At 38.6% G+C, this 22,466-nt stretch overlaps 1 protein-coding gene and 1 pseudogene across 3 annotated transcripts in view; both read right to left on the minus strand.

Moving 5' to 3' along the window:
* Nucleotides 1–5,938: 5,938 nt before the first annotated feature.
* ELP2 (elongator acetyltransferase complex subunit 2) overlaps nucleotides 5,939–22,466 on the minus strand; it is a 66,399-nt gene continuing 49,871 nt past the window's right edge. For 2 of the 3 annotated variants that reach the window (XM_077135608.1, XM_077135606.1), the window contains 5 exons: nucleotides 18,728–18,920; nucleotides 17,452–17,573; nucleotides 14,954–15,087; nucleotides 14,302–14,415; nucleotides 5,939–6,516 (listed from right to left, as the gene is read on the minus strand). In XM_077135608.1, coding sequence (XP_076991723.1) covers nucleotides 6,360–6,516; nucleotides 14,302–14,415; nucleotides 14,954–15,087; nucleotides 17,452–17,573; nucleotides 18,728–18,920 — 720 coding nt within the window. In that variant the 3' untranslated portion in view covers nucleotides 5,939–6,359. The remainder of the gene's footprint in view (nucleotides 6,517–14,301; nucleotides 14,416–14,953; nucleotides 15,088–17,451; nucleotides 17,574–18,727; nucleotides 18,921–22,466) is intronic. The other variant, XR_013165173.1, reaches the window with a different exon arrangement.
* On the minus strand, nucleotides 8,008–13,217 carry LOC143662641 (translationally-controlled tumor protein-like; annotated as a pseudogene).

Below are 22,466 nucleotides of genomic sequence, written 5' to 3' on the forward strand. Positions count from 1 at the left end.
ACAATTAATTCAGAATGTACAAACAGACATGGAAAACCTCATCAAAAACCAAATCAATGAATTGACGGAGGATATAAAGAAGGCAAGGAAAGAACAAAAAGAATAAACTGAAAGTCTGAAAAAACAAATCACAGAACTTATGGGAATGAAAGACACAGTAGAAGAGATGAAAAAAACAATGGAAACCTACAATGGTAGATTTCGAGAGACAGAACATAGGATTTCAAAACTGGAGGATGGAACATCTGAAATCCGACAAGAAACAGAAACTATAGGGAAAAAAATGGAAAAATATGAGCAAGGACTCAGGGAATTGAAAGACAATATGAAGCACATGAATATACATGTTGTGGGTGTCCCAGAAGGAGAAGAGAAGGGAAAAGGAGGAGAAAAACCAATGGAGGAAATTATCACAGAAAATTTCCCAACTCTTATGAAAGACTTAAAATTACAGATCCAAGAAGTGCAGTGTACCCCAAAGAGAACAGATCCAAATGGACATACTCCAAGACATTTAATAATCAGAATGTCAGAGGTCAAAGAGAAAAAGAGGATCTTGAAAGCAGCAAGAGAGAAGCAATCCATCGCATACAAGGGAAGCCCAATAAGACTATGCGCAGATCTCTCAGCAGAAACCATGGAGGCGAGAAGACAGTGGGATAATATATTTAAATTATTAAAAGAGAAACACTGCCAACCAAGAATTCTATATCCAGCAAAACTGTCCTTCAAAAATTAGGGAGAAATTAAAACATTTTCAGACAAAAAAATCACTGAGAGAATTTGTGACCAAGAGACCAGCTCTGCAAGAAATACTAAAGGGAACACTAGAGACAGGTACGAAGACAGAAGAGAGAGGTGTGGAGAAGAGTGTAGAAAGGAAGACTATGAGTAAAGGTAAAAAGAAGGAAAATTAGATATGGCTTATAAAATCCAGAAGGCAAAATAGAAGAAAGTACTACCCATGCAGTAATAACACTGAATGTTAATAGATTAAACTCTCCAATCAAAAGACATAGTCTGGCAGAATGGATTAAAAAACAGGACCCATCTATATGCTTTCTCTACTCAAAGGATACAAGGCCAAGGACACAAATGGACATTTACACACCAATGTTTATAGCTGCATTATTAACAATTGCCAAGAGATGGAAACAGCCAAAATGTCCATCAACAGACAGTTGGCTAAACAAACTGTGACATTCACATAAGATGGAATAGTATGCAGCTGTAAGACAAAATAAAGTTATGAAGTATGTAACAACATGAATGGACCTTAAGGACATTATGCTGAGTGTGATTAGCCAGAAACAAAAGGACAAATACTGTATGGTCTCACTCATATGAATTGACATTAGTGAATAAACTTGGAATATTTTGTTGGTAACAGAGACCCTCAGGAGATAGAAATAGGGTAAGATATTGGGTAATTGGAGCTGAAGGGATACAGATTGTGCAACAGGACTGAATATAAAGACTCAGAAATGGACAGCACAATACTACCTAACTGTAATACAATTATGTTAAAACACTGAATGAAGCTGCATATGAGAATGATAGAGGGAGGAGGGCTGGGGCATAAATGAAATCACAAAGAAAGATAGACAATAAAGATGAGATGGTGTAATCTAGGAATGCCTAGAGTGTATAATGATAGTGACTAAATGTACAAATTTTTAAAATGTTTTTGCATGAGGAAGAACAAAAGAATGTCATTACTGCAGTGTGCTGAAAATAGATGGTACTTAATATTTTAAAATTCCAACTAATGTGTGAGACTAAAGCAAAAAATGTTTATTTGGTACAAATCTATACTTTGACTAGTGCATCTCCTAATATAACTTATGTAGATAGTTGATTGAACACCTTAAGTACATGGAACTTTGTATACGACATGAGATTTTGTTGGTTTGTCCAGGGGATGCCCTGATGAATTCCAGAGTGATTTGATCAGTGAGTGGAAAAGTAGTTGCAAAGTCCCCTTTGGGGAATGGTGAGAACGGGGGAAAACTCAACTTCCCCAAGTTGAATTCTTGATATTCTCACAAGCAGTGTGGACAACCAAAGCTATAGGCTGAGCCCCCAGTCTTGGGGTTTGTTCATATGAAACTTAACCCCACAGGGGATAGGTCAAGCCTACTTAAAATTAAGCCTAAGAGTCACCCCCAAGAGAACCTCTTTTGTAGCTCAGATGTGGCCTCTCTCTCCAGCCAACACAGCAAGCAGACTCACCACCCTCCCCCTGTCTACATGGGACATGACTACCAGGGGTGTGGATCTTCCTGGCAGCGTGGGACAGAAATCCCAGAATGAGCTGAGATTCAGCATCAAGGGATTGAGAAAAACTCTAGAATGAGCTGAGATCCAGCATCAAGGGATTGAGAAAACCTTCTCGACCAAAAGAGGGAAGAGTGAAATGAGACAAAGTGTCAATGGCTGAGAGATTCCAAACAGAGTCGAGAGGTTATCCTGGAGGTTATTCTTATGCATTAAGTAGATATCACCTTGTTATCCAAGATGTAATGGAGAGGCTGGAGGGAACTGCCTGAAAATGTAGAGCTGTGTTCCAGTAGCCATGTTTCTTGATGATGATTGTATAATGATATAGCTTTCACAATGTGACTGTGTGATTGTGAAAACCTTGTGTCTGATGCTCCTTTTATCTACCTTGTCAACAGAGAGGAACATATGGAATAAAAATAAATAATAGGGGGAACAAATGTTAAAATAGATTTAGTTTGAAATGCTAGTGATCAATAAAAGGGATCAGTAAGGGGTATGGCACGTAAAATTTTTTTTTCTGTTTGTTATATTTTTCTGTTGTCTTTTTATTTCTTTTTCTGAATTGATGCTAATGTTCTGGGAAATGATCATGATGATGAATATGCAACTATGTGATGATATTGTGAATTGCTGAGTGTATGTGTTGGGAATGTTTGTGTTTCTTGCAATTTTTTTTAATTAATAAAAATTTTTTTAAAAAATTAAAAAAAAAAAACTTACTGGGGAAGACTTCTAAAGATAGGAACTTCATCCACAGGTATTACACAACTCAAGGTAGTCATCAAAAAATTGTTTGTTGTAGTTTATGTTCTAATAAATTACTAGTTGTGTTACAGTAAGAGGAAAGTGCTTAGCAAACTTTAGGGTGCACAATAATCTCCTGGAGATCTTTAATTAAGAGTCCTGACGCCAGTGATTCTCATTTACTAAGTCTGAGCTAGGGCCAGAGAAGTAGTGTCATCCTGTGATGCTGCCATCATGGAACCCTACTTTAGAGCAATGGTGTCATCAGTCCCTGGACCAGCAGCACCAGCAATACCAGGGAACCTGTCAGCCACGCAAGTTCTTAGCCCACCCCCCCGCCCCAGATCTACTGAATCAAAAAACTCTAGGTTTGCTTGTGTCTGATGCTCCTTATATACAGGGTATGGACAGATAAGTAAAAAAATAGATAAAAATAAAAATTAAATAATAGGGGGGAAAAGGGTAAATAAATTGGGTAGAAGGAAATGGGCAGAAGGAAATACTAGTGGTCAATGAGAGGGAGAGGTAAAGGGTATGGTATTTATGTTTTTTCTTTTCATTTTTCTGGAGTGATGTAAATGTTCTAAAAAATGATCATGGTGATGAATATGTGATGATATTGTGAGCCAGATTGTGCACCATGTGTAGAAAGTATATGGGTTAAGATTCCTCAATACAAATATTTAAAAATTAAAAAAAAAAAAAAACCAGTAAAAATTCTAGGTTTGGACCCCAGTAATCTGTGTTTTAGAAAGCCCCCAGATGATTCTAATTCTGATGCACCCTAAAGTTTAAAACGCAGTGCTTGAGAATATCATATTCTGAAGCCATACTGCAGGAGGGAAAAGTCTCTCCCTTTTCGTAAACCACTACATGCGGTCAAGCAGGGACTGCAGTAGGTAACATGGAAGGTCTCTTACAGGCAATCCAGGATTTGCTAAGACTACCAGGATTACTAATTTTAAAAAGAGAAAAAAAAATCTGTGCTTTATTCTTTATTTCTGAATTTGCAGTCTCCTCCAAATCCCATACTCTCCCTTTGGAATCAATAACCAATTCTACTTCCCCTCAAGTTGGCGGGGAGACACTGTAGTGATTTGATTTGGCTCCCTGTTGTCCAAGATGAACATGGACTTGGAATAGCAATTCCCTCACCTCTCCTCTGTCTAGGAAAGCCATATAGGTCAGAGGATAGCAACTACTTAAGCTGGTGCTTTCTATCAATCTGAAATAGGATGCTGTGAACTGATCAGAGAAATGTGATGCTAAGAGGAATGGGAAAGAGCAGGTTGGGGATTTTGAAATACGTCTCAGCTCCTCTAAAGTGCCAAATACGGCCTTTTTGCTTTAGATATCATGAATCACTACAATATGATACAAATAGTGCTTCTCTGGCAGATTAACATGTGTAAACAAACATGAAGTGCTACACAGACTGCCCAAACATACAGCAAGTGCTCTGCATGGTTTCCAGGCTGCATTACATCAGTGATTAACAAGGACGATGAGTTTAGAATGACTTTGGAAAATTGTGTGTATACAAACTAAATGAACAAATTAATTTGGGAACAACTGGGAATTTTATCTTCCAACTCTAGGTCTGCTTTCAGATGGCATTACAGGGTTTAGTTCTGTGCTGGAAAAGGAACTATAGGACTAGCCTGCTCTGAAGACTGATTCTGGAGCTACGTCACAAAAAACCCAGGCCACTGAGGCCTGCATGCACTGGGATTGAAGCAAACCCCCAGGTGCCTCCATTTAGGCTTTGCAAAACATCATTTAACTCCTTTTGAAGCAAAATAGACCCACACTCACCAGCTGATAAGCAGGTAAAAGATAATACAGAGTGTTCTGTTCTCCGTGGTTGGGAAGCTCAGATGCTTACTACCATGGTGCTTACACTTTCTCTGTCTCTCTCTCACACACCCATCTCATTAAAGGCCTAAGACAAGTTTACACACTCAGTCTAGAGCTGCACTGCTCAAATATGGATGGCCACTAACCACATGCAGCTACTGAGCACTTGAAACATGGCTAGCTTAGACTAAGGAGCTTTAACTATAAAATATATTATATATGTAAAATGTTAATTTTAATACTGATTTATGTTGAAACTATACTTTGGAGATACTAGATTAAAGGTAATGTTATTAAAATAAATTGCACGTTTCCTTCTACTTTTTATGTGGCTAAGAGAAAATTTGAAATTATATATGTAATTCACATTGTATTTTTTCTGAACTACAAATATTGGACAGCACTGGTCTAGAAAACTCCATTTAGCCACTGCAAAATATCATTTAACACCTTTTGAAGCAAAATATGTTAGATAATGGCATAAACTCCTATCAAGAAAATCTCATCTCTTCTTTCAGTATATCATGTACAGTATTCATTTAATTGCCACTTTGCAGTAACTCCATGTTCTAATAGGGTGTGGGGCAACCCTCCACTCTCACAACCAGTGTTCGTCACTATCTGTCACATCAGCCCTTAAGCTCTCTACCCAACTCCCAGCTGCCTGACAGTCCTGGCCCTCCTAACCCCCGGCTTCACAAGCTAAACTTCCATCTCCGGTACCCTCTTCTTCCACCTGCACCAGCTAGACCTTGTACCTGGAGGACATTCTTCACGTTGACTTTGTCAGATAAATGATTCAGAACTCAGTTTTTCAGCCCCTATCTATATCTATCAATTTAAGTATCAGGATATTCTACCCTAATTAACCCCTAAAATAAGAACCTATGTACTTCTAAAGAACAAAGGAAAGGACAGACTGAATTTCTAACTTACAACTGCCTGCCTAACTCCTCGAATGATTGGTGTGTACTGAGAAGAAAAGGTTAAGAGAGGGTTAGAACACTTTGTGTGCTATGCTTATTTACAAAAGCTTAAAATAAAAATCAAGTAATCTGGATTTCCTTCTTTTATTTTCTATGTCTTCCTTTTAAAGAGAGCAATAAACACTGGCATGTCCCAAAGAGGAGCATATGGGAAAAAAAAAGACCAAAACTAACACAAAATTAGAAAAATCTGGTCATGAATAAGAACGAACAGACGTTCTTAGTTTGGGACTGATGATGCAGATCTGAAGGTCTGGGAATCTCTGAGAGAATGTGCAAAGTTCAGGTGTATGTACATACATAATAATTCTGAGAAAAAGGTCCACAGCTTTTACCAGATTTTCAAAGGGTCCATGATCCAAATAAGGGCTACTGCTTAAAAATGAAGCTCCATTAAATTATGATGCTAAAGAAAGGTTATCCATTCACATGATAAATATTTTAAGACATCAAAGACTGTATTCCTTAAGATACTTGTAGTCAAGTCCATTACAGTGCACGTATGTTAACTTTGTGTATCTTCACAGTATGATCTTCACCACAACTTGCAAAGTGTAACCATTCAGCACCTTCTGCTTCATTCTGTTCAGTTTTCCCACTGTAATTCTTCCAGCATAATTTTTTGATAGCGAGTGTATGACTTTGGCTAAAAGAAAAATAAAGAAACAATGAAATGAATGTACACAATGACTACAAAATATTTTACAAGGTACTCACCTAAATATTAATTTAATCAGTATGCTCTTCCTATTTTAAACACCTTCATTAATATTCTAGCAATTTTATCTATCTTACCCTTAAAAACATCTTATTCTATTTATTTAAAACTGCCACACTAAATACCTACTGGCCAATGACACTACCAAAAAGAGCAAGAAATAGACAATGGACTTCTGTCAGATTTTATTATAATGATCAGAGTGGCATTCAGGAAATGGACATTAAAAGTAGCCTTTCAACGGGAGAAAAAATATGGAACTATTAAACTATGCTACCTGACATTGTGTCAAACATTAGGGACACGCAAATCAATAGGGCAAGCCCTTGATCTTAAGGTTTGCTCTTGTGAAGCTTATGTACGTAGTGAAGCTTAGCCTACCTATAGGTATGCCTAAGAATTACTTCTGGAAGGCCTCTTTTGTTGCTCAGATGTGGCTCTCTCTTAGCCCAACTCTGCAGGTGAAATCACTGCCCACCCCCACTACATGGGACATGACATCCAGGGGTGAAAGTCTTCCTGGAGACATGGGAAATGACTCCCAGGGATGAGCCTAGCCCTGGCACAGTGGGATCAACAATGGCATTCTGACCAAAAGGGGGAAAAGAAGTGTAACAAATATGTTATCAGTGGCTGAGAGAGTTCAAATAAGAGTCAAGAGGCTACTCCGGAGGTTACTCTTACGTAAGCTTCACTTGGACACCTATCATAGCTTGCCAAACTGCAACAAAAACCATTCCTGCCAACACTAAAGAACACTTATGGCAATATATAAGATTCTACAAAGGTCCATGCACTAGGGTAATTTTCCAGAAACCTACAACATCCAGATGGGTCCCAGGATTAGATAAGTCCTGAAGTGCAGGGGGCCAGCCTCTCCAGAACACCAATTAGTTCCATCCCCCCATCCCATATTACTGATAGCCCCTTTCAACATGAAAAAGTTAGAAAAATACCCCTAAAGAGTGAGAGAAAGATCAAAGGTGATAGTGGAGTCATACAGAGAAGGTAGGGTTTAACAAATGAGTATGACTGTTGAATCATTATATTGATATTTTAGACTCCAGTACCTAAGTAAAAACCTAAATTGTGGAAATGTAACCCATACCAAACTCTAAAATCTGTTCTACATCTACTTGTTGCAATGTGCTTTGAAAGTTATTGCTTTTTTGTATATACGCTATTTTTTACAAAAAAGAAAAAAAAAGTAGGTTGTAACGATAAAGGCACACTAAATATAAAAAACAAAAATAGAGGAATTCCAGTCCAAAATAAACAAATAAAATAAAGCAGCCTTTCAGAAAACTATTAAATATGATTTTTTAAATTAAGAATTCTAATTTCACAACATTTTTATATTATTTTATTCTTTTGGATATCTCTCTTAGATGTTTGGACTCACATTTTTACTGCTGAGTACAGAAAGACAACAAAAGGTTAATGAACTGCCTAAAGTCACAGTGTGAAAGAATCCTGGTCTTCAATGTGACTTTTAATTGTATGACCTTGAGCAAGACACTCAAATTATTCTCCAGCCCCCCCGGAAAAACAGATAAAGAATGCTGCCAAACATAGACTAATAAATTCCCATGAAAATACAGCATTCTCTACATATTTAATCTACAAATTAGCAAAGACTTGTTTTTGTTTTCTGGTTACTAAAATAAAACCATACAATGTGTTGTCTTAAGAACAGGAATTTACTGGCTCATGGTTTCAGAGGTGAGGAGGCTTGTTCTTCCCAGAGTTGGCATGTTCTGACTAGCTGGCAACCTTTGGGGTTCCTTGGCTTTTCTATCACATGGCAATGCACGTAGTGGCGTCTTCTTTCTCTTTCTGATTCTGCTAACTTCCAGTTTTTTGCTTCTTCTGTGGCTTCTTCTGTGTCCAATTTCCTTTGCTTTTAAGGGCTTCAACCTTGATGGACTAAAGGCCACCCTTAAGGTATGCCCGAAATATCTCTATTTTGGGCACACCTTAACCAACAGTATCTTCAAAGGTCCTATTTACTAATAGATTCACAACCCTAAGACCAGCAGTTGGGACCTGAACATGCCTTTTTGTGGGGAACATGATTCAATCCCCAACAGTCCGCCCTCTGGACCTCCAAAGACATATTCTTCCCACATGCAAAATACATTCACTCCAACACAACATCCTAAAATCCTTAAGTCATTTTAGTAACAATGCTAAGTACAAAGTCTCATCAAAATCAATTATGGGTGTGGTCAATCCTGGGACAAAATTCCTCTGTCTGATGGACCTTTGAAATCCAGACATCAGGTTATCTTCTTCCAGTATACAATGGTGGGACAGATAACCATTCTTATTTCAGAAAGAAGAAATTAGAAAGAAAAGAGGGTCATGGGTCCTAAACAAGTCTGAAAACAAGTAGGACAAACTCTATTAGATCTCAAGCTTTGAGAGACATCTGTGGCTTGATTCTTTGTCATCCAGGCCTGATGAAGCTGCAGCCCCACTCCCTTCTAAGCACTTGCACAGCAACCATGCTCTCCCTGAACACTATGGTGTAGATCCCATTGGGATAGGCTCTTCTCGAATGCCAGGATATAGGCCCCACTCCATGATCTCCAAGCATCGGGATAGCAGCTAGGCTCTTCATGAATTGCAGGGTGCAAGCCCCCACCATCTCTTGAATGTTGGCATAGCAGCACTCTTCCTGAACAAAGGGGCACAAGGCCCACCTCCTCTAAATGCCAGGGCAGATGGTCTGCCCCCTCCAAGCTCAGGGGTGGACCTGCCCTTTCCAAATGTAGATGAGCCTGCTCTCTTGGCTACATATCTCTTTGGTCCCTACATAGGCTTTCATGGTTCTCACCCTGAAGTCATTATTCCTTCAGTTTAAACCTTCTCTGTCTCTTTCAGTCCAGGCTGGCAGTGGTTCTGCTCATACAAGTTTTGCAAAAATCTTGTTGGCTTTGTGTACAGGTCACAAAGGTTCAAATCATCAGACAACACAACTTTTCACATATTCTTTCTTCATAACTGCATTTCCAATCCTGACGTCCAATGAAATGGCTGACTAGATCTATGTTCAGTACACCATCTTTAGCAAAGGGTCATTCAGTTATATCCTTATAGGGAGCCCTATCCTTGGGAGACTCACTTTCCAAAAACTCAGGAAGGTCCCTGATAGAGTCAGTTCTGGCCCTACTAATAGAGCATAGTATCTGGATAGGCTCAGAATTTTCCAAACCATCCATTTCTGGCTTCTTTATGCTTAAAAGTTCAGTTCTTGGCTTATCCCTTTCCTCTTGCATTTTACTATAAGCTGCAAGGAGAAGGCAGGCTTCACCTTCCATACTTAGCTTGAAAATCTCCTCAACAAAATATCCAAGTATATATCACTTACGTTCCACTTTCAATCTGACATCAGGACACAATTTTGCCAACTTCTCTGCCATTTTATAACGGAATCACCTTTCTTCCAATTTTCAATAAAACATCCATCATTTCCCTCTAAGGTCTTACCTGAAGTAACTTCAATGTTCATATTTCTACTAAGAGTCTCTTCAAAGCAATCTGGGCTTTTCCATCAAGTACCTCACAGGTTTTCTAGCCTCTACCCATTAGAGCAAAATTCTAAAGTAAAATTCCTATTTGAGTATTTGTCATAGCAACCTCACTTTTCAAAATCAAAAACTATTTCAGTTTCCAGGATGCTAAAACAAATACCATGCGATGGAATGGCTCAGAGTTTCAAAGGCTAGAAAGTCTTGCTTCTTCTCAGAGTCAGTATCTTGTGGCTGGCCAGCTATGTTTTCTTTTTTTTTGAATTTAAATGTATTCTTATTTTCAGACAACCTACAAATGCTTTTCTTAAAAACACTGCCTCCACTCCAAATAAATCAAGGTCAAAATAAATGAGTTCAAGATGGCATAGGTCCATCTGTCTAAGTCCTGGTATTGTGTAGATAAAAAGTAGCAGCCAGTTATCATGATAGGTGCTAGATGCAAGGAACTGCGAAGTTTGTTAACATTTCTGTTTCTAAACCATCTTTAAAGAAAATCATATATGGGTCACAGCATTCTCATGGTAGACAAGGAGAGTAACCATACCATCTGGATTCATATTTTCACCCATATAGAACCGGTAGTTTTTGAAATTAGCAAGGATGTGCTTGATTTGCACTGTAGCCTCTGTCATAAAACGTTTTACTCTTTCTGATCTCTGTTTTTTAGGTTTGCCTTTGATTGATTTCATGTAATCTTTGATGTACTTCTTGTAGGCTTCTTTTGTAAAGCTGCTTTCCTGCAAGTGATGGTTCATGACAATATCAACACTGGTGTTAACTGTGCTCTTAGTACCTTCACCCTAAAGGCCTTCAGCAGAGGCATTTCCACCAATAAGTGTGTCATCAATGTCACTCTCTGTCCTACTGACCATCATCCCCTCCACCTCCAAACACAGCCTATCTGTGAACTTCCGGATCTTGTAAATGTCGGAGACCATCTCATCATGGCTGAGGAAGAGGTCCCAGTAGATGATCGTGATGGTGGCTGCAGGGCAGCGGCGATGCTGGTGTGGCAGGAGCTTGGAGTTCCAAGCAGCACTAGGGAAAGGAAGGAGTGGACAGAAAAGCTGGCCAGCTATCTTTACAGTTCGTAGGCTTTTCTGTCATATGGCAATACACATGGTGGTGTCTTCCTCTTTCTCTTCAGGGTTCCACTGACTTCCAGCTTCTTGCTTTTCCTGTGGCTTCTTCTGTGCCCAATTTCCTTTGCTTTTAAGGACTTCAGCTATGTTGGACTGAGCCCACCCTCATCAGTCTGGATGCACCTTAATTAATAAATATTTTCAAAGGTCCTATTTACAAATGGGTTCACACCCACAGGACCAGGGGTTGGAACTTGAACATGCCTTTTGTGGAAGACATGATTCAATCCCCAACAAAACTTAAACCAAAAAAGCAATAAAGTGAAAATATTAAGCAGGTTTTAAGGCAATAAATCCTGAAAATACAATATCAGAGCACAAGTCAATTACACTTCAAATCTGTCAACAGAATGTGCTTTTGGCTAAAAATCTGAAAATTTAAAGTACAGTATTCAAGTAATGAAACACATTTTTAAAATCCACACACAGAAACAAATGCAAACAAAGGACCCTGCAAGTGGTCATTCTGGGAAGTTACACAAATTTCAACATACTGCTGCACCTCAATGTTTTCTGAAATTCTTCTAAAGGAAACACTTCCACATTAGACAGACTATGACACTGACTGTTCTCAATAATAGCCCATCTTCATCCTTAAAGAATGAATTTGATTCCTGAAAGCATCCAAGAGACATCTGGAGCTGAGCTTTAGAAGTAAAATAAATGCCAAGCTAAATAAATAAAGTAAATGATAAAAATGGATAAAACTATAAAAGGCTTAAGACTGATTTTCTTGTATCACTAAAAGTTCTAAGAACATTTTAAGTGATAGCAACATCAATGGGATCTCATTTACTACAGATCAATATTAAAGTTGCCTCATTTCATTAAAAAAAAGACTGGAAGTAGTGACATCACTGGAACAAGTGTATGTAGTGTATTCTTCCCAGGAAAGTCACTCTGAGGTATAGTACTTACATGCTATTTAAGCTTTGAAATGATGGGTTTCTTTTTTTTTCCATAATGCCCTTTAAATCCAGCATGTTAACATGTAACATTTACAAGCTACAGAGTTGGAGAACCAACCTAAAAAGCAGTGCTTGTTTATATTACCACATTATCTCATTACTAGCGAAAACTAATTAAAAAGGTATTTGAAATTTGGTAATGGATTATTAGCTAATCAAATAACATAATATGGTAGGTCAGGAATTAGTACCACTTTGCAAATCTTAAGTCACCGTAAGTGACAAAAAAAATCTTAAAACGAAAATCTCAAATTCTGTGCATGTCCTCTTCCTGTGATTTCTAAGGCGCTTCCCGTGAGTGTCCCACATTTAGGCAATGCAAGTGACTTGGAAGAGAGAAGGGAGGGGAGCCCAGGAAGAAAGAAATTTCCAATACCCAGAATATGGAATTTCATTGGTGTTCTTCCCCCTACAGAATGCCAACAGCACAAACTTTTTCAATTGCTAAACCCATGATCAGAGAAGTGGAAGAGAAGGCAATAAAGGTAGAGTATTATTTTAATGAGTACAACTAGAATGATCACTACATGCTTTGCCCACATGGAGACATGCTCCCCTAGATGGAATATATTGTAAAAGACATGTGCTCACAAGTCCCACCACTATCCTAATCATCCTCGGCATGAGACTGTTATCTGGAACTGTATTTGAAATTTTATTTTGAATAGTATTAATCCTAAGAAATAAGATACAGAATGATGTCAATTACTTTTTCAAAGTTTAGACGGTTTTTTAAATAAGATGGGTAAAAAAGTAGATTAAGATATTATCCCTGGAGTCTAAGTAGGTTGGTGGGGGTGGGGATGTTGTAAATGACAAGCCCTCTAAACCAGCTGAAGCGGCAAAGGTCCTGGGAAAGGTTCAGGGAACGTGTATTGTGTTTGAAAATCAGTCATGGTGCTTTGAGGGGCCACTGACAGTTTACTCCATTAGGGCATCTGAGCCGAAGTGTTCAATTGCAAGCATAAAGTTACAAAACATTATCTAGACCATTTCAAAGAACCACCAATATATTTTTTTTTATTAATTAAAAAAAAATTAACTAACACAACATTTAGAAATCATTCCATTCTACATATACAATCAGTAATTCTTAATATCATCACATAGATGTATGATCATCATTTCTTAGTACATTTGCATCGATTTAGAAAAAGAAATAGCAAGACAACAGAAAAAGAAATAAAATGATGATAGAGGGAAAAAAATAAAAATAAAAAATTTTAAAAAAACTATAGCTCAGATGCAGCTTCATTCAGTGTTTTAACATAATTACATTACAATTAGGTAGTACTGTGCTGTCCATTTTTGAGTTTTTGTATCCAGTCCCGTTGCACAGTCTGTATCCCTTCAGCTCCAATTACCCATTATCTTACCCTATTTCTAACTCCTGATGGTCTCTGTTACCAATGACATATTCCAAGTTTATTCTCGAATGTCGGTTCACATCAGTGGGACCATACAGTATTTGTCCTTTAGTTTTTGGCTAGTCTCACTCAGCATAATGTTCTCTAGGTCCATCCATGTTATTACATGCTTCATAAGTTTATCCTGTCTTAAAGCTGCATAATATTCCATCGTATGTATATACCACAGTTTGTTTAGCCACTCGTCTGTTGATGGACATTTTGGCTGGTTCCATCTACAAAGAACCACCAATATTTTGAATCAAGTTTTATTACGAATCTACTGTACTCAAATGGTTACTGTTTGTAAAGACAATTTTCTGCAAACACAGAATTTGATCAAGCAAACTTTTTTTTTTTTTTTTTTTGGCATGGGCAGGCTCTGGAAATTGAACCCGGGTCTCTGGTACAGCAAGCAAGAATTCTGTCACGGAGCCACCAAGCAAACTTCTAAAACAAGCAAACGTCTAAAAACAAAGTGCAATATAATAAGACAATTTCAAAAGAGAGACTCATGGGACAAAGAGATCCCACCACTTAGTGCTGAGCACATGAACAAGAGATCTGTATCCCTCTCTCTGCAAATATGGCATGAGATGGGGTGATAAAGACTTCATGATTTCTATCTAATCTGATGAAAACAAAAGCAGGAGGAAAATACCTTTGACTTGTATCTACACAGTGGGTCCAGTCATTTCTTTCTGGAACTTGATCAGTTTTTCCCCAGGTGTACAAACATATCTTTCCACACTCTAATCCAACTGCAAGGATGTATCTGTTTTTAAGAGGGAGGGTGAGGAAAGAGAACCATTAACTTAGCATGAATTTCTGTCATCTCCATCATGACTCTAAAGGAATTCTTCAGTGTTCCCAAGTGTTCCTGGCTTACAAAAGACTTTGTTTAAACACGCCAGCCCAGGATATGGCACATTCCTCAACTGTGTCCTCAAGGAGGCTCCTCTCTACAATGTACACACAGGTTTACCTCTGACCTCGGCCAGCAAAGCCAACAGCAAGTGTTTCTTTGGTTGGCTGCAGGGACCCTCATTGTATGAAGACACTTGTTAAAGAGAAAGCACTAAAATCCTGTACTTGGTTGAAATAAGAGTCATACTCCCAATTCTTTTCATCATCACTCTAAATCATCCCATTCCATTAATTTAAAAATTTTTATGAGAAACATAAGCATTATGAAAAGAACAGCAAGTCAGAAGCTAAGAGAACCCCAAGGGAAACTATAAGGTGGCTAAATATTGAGAACCAAGCTGTCTTCTTAAAGAAAACGTAAGTCTAAGTCCCACACAGAGACTGACCGTTGGGAAAGATCAAGCACTGGGCAGATGCTGACAGCTGTCACAGCCCCACCCACATCCAGGACTGAGGAGCAGGGGCCGATGCTGTGCTCGATGGAGTCTTCGCTGGAGTCACACTCACCCCAGACCACCACCTAGCACAGAAGATCAAACTTTGTAAAGTTTTCTCTTTGTAAAGATTTCTAGCAATGCATCAGGGAGGGTTTCAATAGCACAGTAACACAGAATATTTGCTCTAGTATTCTACTTTTAAAACGCAGCATACATTTGTGAATGATATCCCAGGACTTGAGCATCTCAAGCATCAAAGAGAAGCCACAGTTGTGAAGACAGGCATCTCTGAAACCATAACTACCTAAGTATGATGATCTACTAATGAACTATCCCTGCCCAGAGACCAGAGGGTGGTCTTTATACTCATGCTCTTTATACTCATGAAACCAGTTCTTATCCAGTGAGGTTCCATTAGTCATATCCTCACCAAGGGGCTCATGAACCTACCTGAGAAGTTATCACAAAACGTATGGGGACCAATCAAGTCCCTAGGTCTGCTCTATACCACACTGCTGAGAGAGTCAGATCAGCTGTCAGGAGGTACCTAAATTTGATGATCCCTCTTCTAAGAAATGAGGTTTCCTTGGAAATTCACACCTCAAGGGCATATGATGGGTTATAAAGAAATGGAGAGGGAAGTGAAGCAGACAACAGTCACAAAATGCAGTACCAAAGCAAGATTCTAAACAAGAAGCTGTGTCCAAAAAAGCAGAAATGCATGTGGTGGTTTGGAAGTGTTGTATAACCCAGAAAAAAAGCCATGCCCTTTAATCCTGATTCATTACTGCAGCGTAGGAACCTTTGATTAGATTGTTTCCATGGAGATTGATGCACTCACTTGTGGGTGTGACCTTTTGATTAGATTACTCCATGGAGGTGTAGTGTGCCCAATTGTGGATGTGACCTTTTGAATATATGGAGATGTGACTCCACCCATTCAAGGAGGGTCTTGATTAGTTTACTAGAGTTCTTTAAAAGGGGAGACATTTTGGAAAAGCACAGTTGCTTGAGAGCCGACAGGGATGCAGACATTTGGAGATGCTTGGAGTGCCAATAGCGAGAGTCGATGTTTAGACAGGGATGTTCACAGATGGAGAGCCCCTCAGACGTTGGTATATGACTTCCCATGAGATGCTAAGCAAGCCAGAACCCACAGTTGTGTCCCAGAGGAGCTAAGTGAAGGCTCACAGATGCTTAGACAGGAAACCATAACATCAGAAGCTGGAAACAAAGGAATCTGGAACAAGGACCAGCAGATACTAGCCATGTGCCTTCCCAAGTGATAGACATCGGCCTTCTCTGAGTCAAAGGAAAGCCTTAGTTGGACATTTTTATGGTCACACAACTATAAACTTGCAACTTAATAAATTCCCAACCCATTTCTAGCATACTGCATTCCAGCAGCATTTAACAAACCAATACAATTCATTTTAGCAAGCTTGCAGAGAATACTGTTTTCTCCATTTTGGCCCTGACAAATCCCTGAGAGGAAAAGCTGTCCTGCTTCCTTAGCACCTAGCACGGTGTGGGCAAATAATTGCCAGGGAAGAAGTGTATAGGCAAAAGAATAATGATAGTCTGATAGAAAGATCTTTTAGAAGCTGACATTTCAGTGTTTACCCTGAGTGATTCCATGCCCATGCTAGTCAGCTGCTTTTGTCATTTGTACATGTCTAAGACTAGAGGGAGCAGGGCGAGAAAAGGTGATGCTCAACTGCCTCACCACCTTTGGTCTCAAGGAACTGCAGAAAAAGGAAAAGACATTTTAAAGAGTATAAATATAGAAGAAAGACCAGAGGCCAGGCAGAGATTTTCCCAGAGAACTCATATCTTTTCCAGGGCAGGGATCATGTTCAAGGACATACTGCTAGTTCACTTATTTTTTAAATTTTTTTGAAGCTTGGGTTCCCTCTACTACCACAATGAAATACAGTGGTAGTAATCATTTATTATAGAAAATTTCAGAAATCCATAAAAGAAAAAGAAACATAAAAATCACCCACATTCCTGCCATCCTACATTGTGCAATATAATTTTGCATTTTTTACTTATTATGACATGAGGCATCTCCCCTGTTAACCATATTCTGAATTAGAAATTGTTTTTCCCTTATGCTTCCTTTTAGCTTCTTAGTTTTTCTCCATTTCATTTACTACTTTTCTTCCACTGGAGCAATCTTATGAAAGTTATGTATCTGAATGTCTTTTCTTCATATCTTTGATATTTCAAAGAAATGAACTTACAGATTCTAATGTAACTTCATATACATACGTATACAGTTCATACACATATGTATGTGTATATAAAAAACAGAAGGGAATATATAAATTGATTTTATAAGTTGTGTCAGAGAGGCAGGATCATGTGCTTTTTATTCAAACATTCTTATAATAATATTACTTTTCACATTTGGAAAAATGTTAAGTTTTTTTTTTTTTAATTACCTTTTTGTCCCGACTCCCCGTGAAGAAATACTTGCCATCAGGACTCCAATCACAAGACCAAATAATTCTACTGTGCACAGCAGTGACTTTGTTGGTGAAGGCAAAGAGACTGAAAACTGGCTCTGAAAAAAACATGCATACAGCCCTCATAAACCAGAGAACAATTTTTTTTTTAATGTTTTGGAAGCTCACATTTAAGGACTATATTCATCATGTCATTTATAACTAAGTTGACTTTTGCAGTAGATCAAGGTTAAGCAACTGACCCCTCACCAGAAGGTAGCATACAGTTATTTTTCTAGCACGGGATACTTCTATATTAACCAGACACTCTTTAGTGACAAATGACAAACACAGTCTTCCAGATACTCAACAAAAGGTGTTCATTATACCTATGGAAGAAGCCTGAACCAATTTAATTTAGCCCTACTCAGGAATGAGTCACTTGCATATTGAACTATGGGGAAAAAATAATGTACCACTTAAATAATATAAGAACAATAGCTTTTCTCTAAAATTTAAATGTAAGAAAACTTCTAAGCCCTTATATACATTAAACCTAAAATGCCTGCTTACTAGGAGGGAAGGGGAAGATATCTATCATTTGTAAAGATACAAGAAATTAATGGATGTAATCAGCATCACTTTAACTTTTAAAAAGTAAACACTGTACATGAGGAAACCACTAATGATGTAAAAGAAAAGAACCTGTACTATCTGCTGAGTATGTGCTATAGTCCCTGAGTATTCTCTAAAACACAAGAAAATTAGGGGCTAGAAATATCATAAGATCAAAATGTATGCAAAAATATTTTGTAAACCTGCTGAAAAAAACAAAGGTATCTTCTTTTCTGTAATTTATTCTAAGCTTAGAATGCAGACAGGTGTATAACTTGCCAGAGGTCATGTTATTCACAGATGGACGACTAAAATATCCTTCCCTGTTTATCAGAGTAAGATGGCTAGGTAGGAAAAGTCTAAGGATGACAGTCTAAGTTTCATAATTTCAAATATTATTATCTTTGTAAAATAGTTCAGAAAGGAGAATCTACTCAACCACAAGTTTTAGTTGTATCTTCATTATTCCTGTCCTATAAAATACTAGCTCAGAATATAGGAGCTATATGATTTTATCGTTGGCTTGTGTAAGCACCTGTGAAAATAAAAATTTCCTATAAATAGATGCTCAACCTATTATTTCTACTTCTCTTGTCCAACAGCTGCTCAATGTGGATAAAATGGATACAACTGTTTCACTAACAACCTTTTGTTTTACCTAACTCAGGTGAGATTGTTTCCTGCCTTTTCCACAATGACCAGGTCCGATCTCTGGAAACAGCAAGTAAGAACTTGTCATTAGGTGAGAAGGCCATCTGTGTGACAGTCAAACTGTGGAAAACTAAATTCTGCACTTGTTTCCAAGATGTAGTGCTCCAAAGAATGATAGCTGCATGCTCCTTCTTAGCTGCCTGTTGGATAAAGATGAAACAATGAAGCAACTTAAGTAGAAATAACCTGGAAAGAAAACATTCCAAAAATAATATAGTGTTTCTACGGGTATATTTGGTATGCATCGTTTGTATCTATCTGTGTAAATGCAAGAACAAGGTCTGGAACATACTACTACCAGATGCAATCTCTGGGAATAGGGAGAGATTGGGAATGTGAATCATCAAAGAATTGTGCTGCAATCAGGTTTTAAATTTTTACAAGAAGAATACATTTGTGTGTTCTGTATAATTAAAAGTTAGTTTAGGGACTTTCGCTTCTGGTCAATATGGACTAGATTTATTCTCTCATGTAAAACAATTAAAAAAAACCTAGATAAATACATGAAAACCTGGTATTCCAAAATATTGGATATCTGTCAATAAAGAACACTGATCCCTGAGAGACAAAATGAAACACAGAAAGGGAAAAAAAAGAAAATAAAAAGAAGAAATGAGCATCACTAAACTATGAAACAACTACAAGCAGTCAAATATAAGGGTAACTGGAGTTTAAGCATAATTGGATCCAAAAAGATCAACAAATTCCAACCATAAGAAAAATGAAGAAAACTTTACCTACAATAATCAAATCAGTTAAAATCAGTGACAAACAGAAAATTATAAAAGCAGCCAGAAAGAAAAAATACAAGAGGAACAAACAAAAATTACAGCAGAATTTTCATCAGAAACCGTAGAAACCAGAAGACAATGAAGAAGCATATTTAAGGCACTGAAAGGAAAAAAAAACCTAAGCCAAAAATTCTTTACCGATCATAAATATAATTTTTTTCAGACAGGCAGAAGCTGAAAAATTTTATCACCAGCAGATCTACATTATAAGAAATATTAAAGAACATCCTTCAAGCAGAAGGAAGCTGATGAAGGAAAATGGACAAAAAGGCCTTTTTTCCTTTTATTTAAATCTCTTTAAAAGATAACCAGTTTAAGAGATAACCGACTAGGCTATCTCTTTAAAAGATAACCACACCTGGCACCATGAGATCAACAATTACATCCTGACCAAAAGGGGGAAAGAAGCATAATGAAAGTATCAGGGGCAGAGAGAGTTCAGAGTCAAGAGGCTACTCTGGAGGTTGCTCTCACACAAGTTTCAGGTAGACTTTGCTATCATAACCTGCCAACCATCAACCAGGACCATTCTAGCCAATCTTAAAGAACACCTAGGGCAATATACAAGATTCCACAAGAGTTCCAGGTACTAGAATAACCTTCCAGAAACCTACGACCTCCAGATGGGTCACTGGTCCAGATAAGTCCTCACACCTAGCCCAGCCTCTCCAGAACATCAGATAGTTCCATCTCCCTACCCCATATTAGTGACAGAACCTTCCAATATTAAAAATTTAGAATTGTCATAGCCCGAACAACCCCAAAGAGAGGTATGGAAAGATCAAAGGTGATGGTGGAATTATACATAGAGGACAAGACTTAACAAATGAATATGAACGCTGAATCATTAATTGATATCCCTTTTAGTCTCCAGTATTTTAGAGCAGCTAGAAGTAAAAGCCTAAAATTATAAAATTGTAACACATATCAAAGTCTGAAATATGTTCTACAACAAAGTGTGGTGTTGTGCTTTGAAATTTACAGCTTTTTTGTACATATGTTATTATTCACAAAAAAAAAAGAAGGAAAAAAAAGTCAATTGTGATGATAAGAAAGTATTTAAGCCCTCTAGCCTCCTATATTCTGGAGCAGCTAGAAGGAAAAATATGGCAGGACCGTATGGTAGCCCATGACAAACTCTGGGATCTATCCTGTAACCAGTTTTTGAAGAGTGCTTTGAAAATTATTGGTTTGTATTTATGTTATACTATACAATAAAAAAAAGCTAAATAAAAATAAAAATAAAAATAACCGAATAGGCAGTCCAATGGTGGCTAGGTGGCAGAATTCTCAACTGTCAAGCCAGAGACCCAGGTTCAATACCCGGTGTCTACCCATGTGAAAAAAAAAAAAAGATAACCAACTGTGAAGACACGCCAAGTGAATTAAAGCAGTACAGGACATTGCATGAATCCACACATATGAAATATCTAAAATATGCTAATTTACAGAGGCTAACATAGAGGTTACCAAGGAATGTAGAGAGAGGTAATAGAGAGCTACTGTTTAATGGATAAAGATTTTGTTTTGGGTGATGAAAAATTTTTAGTAATTTTGGTTAGCACAACAATGTATAAGTAATTAACACCACTGAACTGTACACTTAAAAATGGTTAGAGGAGAAGATGGCGGCTTAGTAAGACGCGCGGGTCTTAGTTCCTGCTCCAGAACAGCTACTAGGGAAGTAGAAACAGTACAGAACAGCTCTGACAGAGACCAAGAAGACAGCGTACCCCATTCTGGAATGGCTGACTGGTGGGAGAACCCGCTACGGTGAGATCACCGAGGGGCGCAAGCTTCTCCAGGCCGGGGTGGCAGGCGGATGGAGTCCCTCCCTCCCTCCTTCCTGGGCCGGATGGGAGAATTGGACAGGCGATCCCCTCAAGCCACGGCGGCTGGCGCCACCCCCCCCCCCCACCACCACATGCAGTGCCCCGGACCAGCTGGGAGAATTGGATCGGAGATCCCCCAAGACGCGGAGACCGGCGACCGGGGTCCGTTCCAGACACGTGGATTCCCGGTCCGGCTGGGAATGGTGGATAGGCACTCCCCGAAGCCGCGGCGGCCGGCGCCCCCCCACCACGCTTGGTGCCCCAGGCCAACTGGGAAATTTGGACAGGTGCTCCCCCAAGCCGTGGAGGCCGGCGACCCACCCCACGCGCAGATTCCCGGGCCGGCTGGGAGATTCGGATTGGCACTCCCCCAAGCCGCTGCGACTGGCGACCCTCCCCTACAGCGAGAGTTTTCCAAAGTTAAAGGAGCCACACCATCTTTTACTGGTGGGACCCGCAGACAGACAAGCACCACGAGCGCCACCTACTGGGCAGGATAACAAAAACAGAGCCCAGAGATTTCACAGAAAAAATCTTTCAACCTGCTGGGTCTCACACCCAGGGAAATCTGATTAAATGCCCAGATGCCAGCAGAAGACAATGGATCACGCTCGGAAAATTGAAGACATGGCCCAGTCAAAGGAACAAACCAAGAGTTCAAATGAGATACAGGAGCTGAGACAACTAATGCTGAATATACAAAGAGAAATGGAAAACCTCTTCAAAAACCAAATCAATAAATTGAGGGAGGACATGAAGAAGACATGGGCTGAACAAAACGAAGAAATAGAAAACCTGAAAAAACAAATTACAGAACTTATGGGAGTGAAGGACAAAGTAGAAAAGAAGGAAAAAAAAATGGATACCTACACTGGTAGATTTAAAGAGACAGAAGCAAGAATTAGTGAACTGGAGGATGGAACATCTGAATTCCAAAAAGAAACAGAAACTATAGGGAAAAGAATGGAAAAATTTGAACAGGGGATCAGGGAACTGAATGACAATATAAAGTGCACAAATATACGTGTTGTGGGTGTCCCAGAAGGAGAAGAGAAGGGAAAAG

This window comes from Tamandua tetradactyla, chromosome 18 (genome assembly GCF_023851605.1).
Source record: "Tamandua tetradactyla isolate mTamTet1 chromosome 18, mTamTet1.pri, whole genome shotgun sequence".
Lineage (NCBI taxonomy): Eukaryota > Metazoa > Chordata > Mammalia > Pilosa > Myrmecophagidae > Tamandua > Tamandua tetradactyla.